Genomic DNA, 8,567 nt, shown 5'->3' on the forward strand with positions numbered 1-8,567 from the left:
CTCTAGCCCTGTGCAACTTCAGACAGTGGAGCAGTTTGTTCATTGAAGCTTCTGAAAAGGTTCATTTTTCTGCCTAAAATATTTTTTTTTAAACGTACATTTCAGTATTCATAGAAAACAAATTTTATTTGGCTTGTATTGAATTGTAGCTTTGACTTATTTAAGCCCCTTGTAAATCATCAGTATGCTTTGTGTGCTTTAAGGGAAAGGAGCAGGAGCACACTTTTGTCTTTAGACTGGATCATCCCAAAGCCTGCAAACACTTGTGGAAATGTGCGGTGGAACATCATGCCTTCTTTCGGCTTCGAGGTCCTGTTCAAAAAAGCTCAAGTCGATCAGGCTTCATTCGGTTAGGATCCCGGTTCCGATACAGGTCAGTGTCATGTGCCATTTAGCACATATTTTCTGTCATTTCTTGATTTTCTTGGATTATGTGTGGAAACAGGAGAGGACTTGATATTCATTCACCTAGGACATAGAAAGCAGTGAAACTTGGAAGCTGAGTGACTTGCATTATTGTTTTTATTAAAACATATGGATTTCCCCCTTGCATTTTCTGATTTATCTTTAGGCGATTCTGGTCTGTGCAGTAGGAAACCAAAGGTTTATCAAGATTTATGTTCCTTACGTAGCATATATAATACATTGTGTTTTATAGATGACTTCATCTTGAAAGCCCACCCTTTTTTAAATGAACCATAGAGCATGGGTGATTGCCTTGCACAGTTGGGGACATTGCAAGTCTTTTGACTACCGAGTTCCTGACTGTTTGAGTGATGGTAGTGCTACAGAAGCCTAAGATAATGCTCATTCCATGTTAGGCACTGCCAGTCCATGTAACAGACTTCTGAATGACTTGTGGTCCCGACTAATCTGCAAGATGCTGTCAGTTGCCCCACCAGACTTAGAACATTTGGAAGGGAGTGGGGCATGACCTCAGGCAGTATGCACATACTTTGCTTCCATGTCCAGTAACTGTAGCAATACCATCTAGCCTGCTTCAGAAAGGATCAGTGATACCAAGGAGTCAGCAGATCATGAGGCTGCTACTGCCTTGGGGGCAGTCTGGCTATACTTGGGGAAAAAAGACTTGCCTTGGAACAAGAGCATCTGGATGCTGGTTTTTAGTCCTATTATCTTTCTCTATGACCTTTGGCAACATACTGGAAACTGTGCTAAGGCACATGGAAAATAAGGAGGTGACTGGTGGCAGCCAACATGGTTTCATTAATTGAAAATCGTACCTGACAAATTTGATGGCCTTCTATGACAGAGTTACAGTGTTGGTGGATAAGGGAAGAGCAACTGACATCTTCTATCTAGACTTGTGCAAAGCATTTGACACTGTCCTGCACAACATCCTTGTCCCTAAATTGGAGAGACACAGATTTGATGGATGGACCACTCGGTGCATAAGGAATTACCTGGATGGTTGCACTCTTAAGAGTTGCAGTCAATGACTGGATGTCCAAGCAGAGGCCAGTGACGAGTGACATTCCTCAGGGGTTGGTATTGGGACTGGTGCTGTTTAACATCTTTGTCGGTGCCATGAACAGTGAGATAGAGTGCAGCTTCAGCAAGTTTGCCGACAACACGAAGCTGTGCAGTGTGGTCAACATGCTGGAGGGCAGGGATGCCATCCAGAAGGACCTGGACAGGCATGAGAAGTGGGCCTGTACGAACCTCATGAAGTTCAACAAGGCCAAGTGCAAGGTCCTACACATGGGTTGGGGCAATCCCAAGCACAGATACAGGTTGGGCAGAGAATGGATGGCAAGCAGCCCTGAGGAGAAGGACTTGGGGGTGTTGATTGACAAGAAGCTCAACATGAGCCGGCAATGTGGAATTTCAGTCCAGAAGGCCAACTGTATCCTGGGCTGCATCCAAAGCAGTGTGACCAGCAGATTGAGAGAGGGGATTCTCCCCCTTTACTCTGCTCTAGTGAGACCCACCCCTGCAGTATTGCTTTCAACTCTGGGGTCCTTGGCACAACAAGGGCATGGATCTGTTGGAGCGAGTCCAGAGGAGGCCACGAAGATAGTCAGAGGGCTGGAGCACCTCTCCTAGGAAGACAGGCTGGGAGAGTTGGGGGAATCAGCCTGGAGAAGAGAAGGGTCCAGGGAGACCTTAGAGCAGCCTTCGAGTACCTAAAGGGGCCTACAAGAAAGCTGGGGAGGGACTTTTTACAAGGGCATGGAGTGATAAGAGAAGGGGCAATGGCTTTAAACTGGAAGAGGGAAGATTTAGATTAGGTATAAGGCAGAAATGCTCCACCATGAGGGTGGTGAGGCACTGGCACAGGTTGCCCAGAGAAGCTGTGAATGCCCCATTGCTGGAAGTGTTCCAGGCCAGGTTGGATGGGGCTTTGAGCAACCTGGTTTAGTGGAAGGTGTCCCTGCCCATGGCAGGGGGGTTGAAACAAGATGATCTTTAAGGTCCCTTCCAACCCAAACCATTCTGTGATTCTGTGATACCTTAAGCTTTACTCTTTCCTAGAATTTTCAGCCTCTCCTCTCAGCGTGACCACAGAAATATGCAAAGGGCAAATGTGCTTTTTCAGTAACTTCATTTTTTAGGAATCACTGTTTCAGCCTTTTGTCTTGGGAGAATGGGGTAAAGATTAGGATGTTTGTAAAACTCCTTCCCTTTTTTTGTGAAAGGGCTTCTGAAATGTCAAGTTTGGGATTTTTAATAGAACTGAGATCAGGTTACTAGGCTATGAATTTAAAATAGAAATGTGATCTTTTGAATGAGCAGTGTCTGTATTCTGTCATTAAAAATAAGTGACTTATTTTAATGCTTCGTACTTTTACATGGCATTGTTAGTGGGAAAACAGAATATCAAACCACCAAGACCAACAAAGCCAGGAGATCAGCATCCTTTGAAAGGAGGCCCAGCAAGAGATATTCAAGGCGAACACTACAAATGAAAGGTAAAAGACCTTCTGTTCTGAGAAGCATAATCCACTGTGAGGATCAAGTAATCATATCCTTTAAAGGTTCTGTGCAGGAATTCTTCTGTAGCTGTTTGCCCTTCTCTTGAATTTTCCAAATAGGTTTTCTTGGATGTATTTTGGAAACCACATGTATTTATGAGAAAAAAATTGTCCAAAGAGTGACATTCTAGCTTGCCTAGCAGGTAAAACACCCATGAATATTGCACAATATCCTCTGTATGAGGACAGAAAACTTGGGTCCAGGAAGCGGTGATAGGTTAATGGTAATATTTGAAATTTATGAATCAAGATTGAAGTTTTTGTCATTGAGATTTTTTCATTGTTCTTTGGAGTTGCCTTCTGTCACAACCTGACAGCATGTGATACCCTATCTCTTATTCCTGCTCTTGCATAGGTCAAGCGTGACCTCTGTGCATGCTTTCAGATAATTGCTTAAATCCGACTCTTTGTGCTTTTCAGATTTTTTTTTATTTTATTTTTCTAATTTAGGATTTTATTTTTCACATATTATACATGGGATATATGCAACTTTTGCTCTTCTAGTTGCCTACTTTTAGGCAGTGCTAGACTATTTTATTAATATTATACTTAATATTTAACTGATAATCGGATTACAAATTAAATTTTAATTAACACTTTATATTTTTGCAGCACATGCTGCTAAACTTGAAGAAACAAGGTAAGATGCATTCCACTATTTAAATTTCTCTTTCATGTTTGCCACCTGTACTTGAGCATGTGTCTGCAGAAGGAGGTTATAAGATTAGTTAAATGTAGAAAGTGTTAACCTCTTAACTGTGGTTTTGCTGTGGGTTTTGTGTGTGTTTGCTTTACATAAAACTTGCAGTTCAAAGCAAAGCTCCTGTGTATGTTTCAAACAGAAGATTTTGCCAGACCTGCTTATTAGCAGTCAAAGAGCTTTGTTTATGACTAGATATGATTCTTGCTGGATATGAACTATAGTTCTGCATACTGCAATGTAAAGAGATCGGGTAAAAGCATGTGAGGATGTCGTCTTTCTGAAATCTGTCTGCTCCAGCTCTGTGACTGAAGTACATAATCCAGTGAAGGTCAGAGACAGGGAAAATACAGTCAAATAAATATTTGGAATATGTTGATGGGCTTATAGTCTGTACTATACTTACATTTATTTTGATATACGTAAGTACTTATTTTTTTATATTTATACTAAATTATTCATGATCAACATTGAGAGAGGGGCCTTTTGGTTCTTTATTTCCATACCTAGAATCTTTCTGCATGTGTAGGTTTATACTTGCTGTTGCAATGTAAAATACTCATATGAATCTGAATCATACAGTTTTCATACCCTTCCTTAAGGGAAGAGGGGAAACCAGGCTAAAAAGAATTACCTGGTAGCAAAGGAACTAAGTCACTCAGTTCTGGTTTCTGTCCTTGGCCCTAATAACCTATGAACTTTCCAATGATCAATTGCAACCAAATTGTTTTTTAAAAGTAGATACTCTTAGATGTTAAGCATCATGACAGTCAGGAGCTGGGTAAGGAATGTCAAAATAACACTTCAAAACAACTGGCTTAATAGAGCCATATGTTTTCTATTTTAACAGCAGGGTTGGCTCTTGCATGAGAGGAGGAGAAGGCTAGGAAGTGTGGGGACAAGGCTGCAGTTAGTTTAATGGGGGTCTCTCTGTGACCTTCTGTATTGTCTTGTCTTTTTATAAAATGGGAAAGTACTCTTCAAAACTGGATGTCATTAAATTGTTTAAAGATCCTCTGCTTGCAAAATGTCAGTGATTAATTAGTACTCTCGTCATGCTGTGTTGTCATGCCCTTCTCCGAGTTTCATGCTGCTTATGTCATTCTGAGAGTGGGAAGAGAAACTCCATATGCAGTTTCTCCTCTGATAAGACAGCGGTCTTCTGATCTGTGCCTAGGTGTGGCACTGTTATGTTAGTCTCCAGAGCAATTTATGCCATTTCTGAAACTCTACACTTGAGCGTTGCTAATTGAAATGCATCATGAAAGATGTATGTTGTTCCATTCTTTTGTGTTAACTCAGCACAGGGGAACGCGCTACCCAGAACACATTCCTTAATATTTCTGTTAAATGTGCACTATTCTGTGGTAACCTCCAATACAGCAGGTGCAAAGTTGGGAAACAGACAAGGAACAGCTTGTTTGGTCTTGACATGGTGGTATTTAAGTAAAATAATTCTAAAGAATCTCTGAAGTAGATACAGAAATCTGTTTGAATTGTCAGCTTACCAGGTTGGATACCTATTGTCCAGACTGTAAATCAAAAGATTAATGGGTCATAGGAGACTGGAACCATTTTTTAAAAGATCAGAATTCTAGAAACAAAGTTTGCTTTGCATGAGATTTATAATAATTATTGTGCAGGATATTAATGCTTTTAAGTGTCTCAAAGATGTGAAAATGTGAAATGTCCCTTGCAGATTCAGAGATCATCAGGAATAGGGATGTGGATCTTATTTAATTTATTAAATATATTAAATATTTAATAATACAGAATTATTATTAATTATTATTAATACTGTACTGAGCTGCTGTGCATGTAATTTTGAATGGCTGCTTTTAAGACTGAAGCAGTAATTCAGTCCATTAGAGATTGTATGCAGAAGAAACTGATGAATGTTTGATAAACTTTGTGATGTGAAACTTCAAGTCCTGGTTACGAAACATAGTATCTACAGCATGTAGGTGAGGTTTCGACAATGTCAAATTTTGCTGGGTGTTTAACTAAAACTATATAATTTTTGCTTTAAAAGTACCCTGCCTCACTGCTGAATCATGAAGACTTTCTAAACCAAATAGGTTTAGGAAAGGAAGAGGAAAATCTAGATGAATTACAGATAAACTACAGCCTAAACAAATAAAAAACAGTGTGATACCCTTAGTTACCTAGAATGAGGCAGCTGACGTAAAACATAAGTTTTTAAATTTTGAGAACAGTTAAGTACTTTGGAAAGATCTTTGTTAGACTTTATGTTTTGTTCTGAAAATCCTTGCAGTTCTGCCAGCCTGCAAAAATAGTTTGTTGATCTGATCTGATTTAAATTCTTTTTGTCTTTCAGTAATGCAAACAATGCTGTTATCAACCAAACTAATGGATCACAAGTAAGGACCGTCTCTTTCATTCTTTTTAAAGGCAGTTTTAATGTATTTTAACAGATTTGAGGATTTAGTTATTCATTCTTAAAATCCAGTGATTGACCAATTGAAAGTTACAAATGGTTAACTACTAAATTGCATGCCAAGAAGTGACTACTAATTTGCAAGCAAGATAATTGGTTAATGTAGGTGGAGTAAGGAAGATACCCAATGCCACTATCTACAGATAGTACTGTAGAAACTATGCTATTTATAGATACAGATTTTCATAGGCACACAGAAGTACCTTTGTGTGAAAGTTGTTATTAGCCAAAGCGCATTAATTCTATATGCTAAGTAACATTAAAAAAAAAAAAGAGGAGGGTGCAATTCATCAGCACCTATGTTGATTCTTCCTTGCAGTGTTTTTTTCATTGAAAGAGGCAAATGCACCTGCAAAGTAAAGAATACAGTGTTAGCAAAAATTCAGTGTTGTTCTGAGTTTGAGAAGGAGATCAGAGACACCTGTCCCCTCAGTGCTTGTACACAGAATACCTTGTTTCACTGAAAAGGGACATTAGTGTAAAGTAACTCTCCTTCTGAGTATCAAAAATCAGGACTTGGAGTTTGGAAAGACCCTGTCTTGCTTTTTGGAGTATTTCAGATGTAGAGTGCAACAGAAAGGGTCACATATTGGTGGAAATGGGATTATGGTTTATTTTAACATTAAAATACTCTATCTATACCGATAGGTAGATAGATTGCTGCTGTGCCCAGCCTTTTGTGTTCTATGCAAAAGGAGTTGTTTTTTTTTCAGGATTAGTCATGTTTCAAATGGCAGTCCAAAGGCCTGCAACCCAAAGGTGCCAATCATTATCGCAAAGTTACCTACAGAAGGAAAGCATTACTGCATGGATTTAAAAAGGCCACAGCAGGCCACAGCATTATAAGAGCAAAGATAGTGAATCTTTGAGCAGCCTTGGGTTCATTATGATCCCAGTACTGTGTGCAGCACTGGAAAAGACTAGGCATAGATATCCAGTGCTGTGGAAGTAAGAAAAGACAACAGCCTTGCTTTAGCTTTGTGCTTAGTGTGTGTATAGTAACTTACTTGTTTATATTCTGTCTCCAAAGAGCTGGAATGCAAAGCCAAACATACCTATCCTAACTGCGGTTCCTTCTGCCCCAGTCTTAGTGGAAATAGAAAACCTCCCAAGGAGCCCAGGAGCCAGCCATCAAGACAAGAAGTGGTACGTTCTGCTTTGCTGGGAAATGAATTTTGCTTGCTTATGCATGATTCAGGTGGCTGTTTCTTTACCTGCACTTAAACGAGCTGCCATCCTTGTATCTTTAACATAAATTGACAGTCAAGTTAGTGATGGTGCAGCTGATTGGTTGCTGTGAATGTAGTGTGGGGAGGCGAGGACAACAGGCTTAGTCACAGCCAACCAAAAGAAAAATTTCTTCAGGGACTGAAGAAATTATTAAATCAGGAACAGCATTTGCAAGTCTTGGAGAGAGCTGGGTCCTTCTCATTTGGCATAATACTCCCTGTGACCCTTTCCTTGGTATCATGGGGCCCAAGGGCTTACCTTGATCCTTAACAAAATACACAACCTTGTAAACCAGTATCCTTGTGAATCGTCTTTTGAACCTTTTGAAATGAGCAAGCTGATTTTTTTCATTATCTTGGGTAGAATGGGAGCTTGAGGCAAGTGATACAAGCTGAAGATAAGAGCTTTGATTTCATGTAATCAGCGTATTTGTTTTATGGATTGGATGGATCTCAAAATGAGGATGATTTGTTCGAATATAAATGTACACATAATTTTTCTTAAAGTAATTCTATATTGCAAAGCTATTTCAAAACCAAAATTGGCACATATATGAACCCAGTACTTGTGTACACGTCATCTTAACTTTTTCAGCTTCTTGTGCATTCAGAGGCAGGATGGCTTATCCTAGAAGTGCAATTCTAGTTTCTGCAAGACTCTCCAGGAGCAGCAGCAATGGAATGGAGCAACACAAAAGCTCTTATCCTAAGCAGTTTCAACCCTCAAGAGAAAAGGTCCTTCTCCCATTGTTGGGCATACATGTTGCTTCAGTATCTCTTAAAAGTAGATAATATGTTTTTCTAACAGTGCAATGACAAATGTGCTTTAATTTCATAAATCTTATTGATTAAAGACTTCTAATACTATGGATTTGGGATTATAAGGGGGATGGTAATTCTGCTTTGTGTTGCATTTTATTGAAGTTTCAATCAGAACATATGATCAATGCTTTTTTCTTTCTTTTGCCCTTGATTTGTCTAGTATCTGAAATCTGTGCTTGTCTATGGTGAGATCCTGTTGGTCGCTCGATTCCTTCCATGGTGGTGGGTGAAAGGTGGTGGTTTCTTTATTCTTCAGCATTCTCAATATGGTTTTATTTTTATTCTTTTGGTTTAATTGCAAGATGCGTGCTAGAAACGGGTATTTCCTTTGGTGGAAATGTTTGATTCTTGCTCCAAACCGC

The 8,567-nt window shown here is 39.5% G+C and overlaps 1 protein-coding gene across 1 annotated transcript in view; it reads left to right on the plus strand.

Moving 5' to 3' along the window:
* LOC104162774 (band 4.1-like protein 5) overlaps positions 1–8,567 on the plus strand; it is a 56,626-nt gene that overhangs the window by 26,954 nt on the left and 21,105 nt on the right. The window contains 5 exon segments of the mRNA XM_009701590.1: positions 204–373; positions 2,827–2,933; positions 3,609–3,636; positions 6,035–6,077; positions 7,185–7,300. Coding sequence (XP_009699892.1) covers positions 204–373; positions 2,827–2,933; positions 3,609–3,636; positions 6,035–6,077; positions 7,185–7,300 — 464 coding nt within the window.

The sequence above is a fragment of the Cariama cristata genome, unplaced genomic scaffold (genome assembly GCF_000690535.1).
Source record: "Cariama cristata isolate BGI_N322 unplaced genomic scaffold, ASM69053v1 scaffold7566, whole genome shotgun sequence".
Lineage (NCBI taxonomy): Eukaryota > Metazoa > Chordata > Aves > Cariamiformes > Cariamidae > Cariama > Cariama cristata.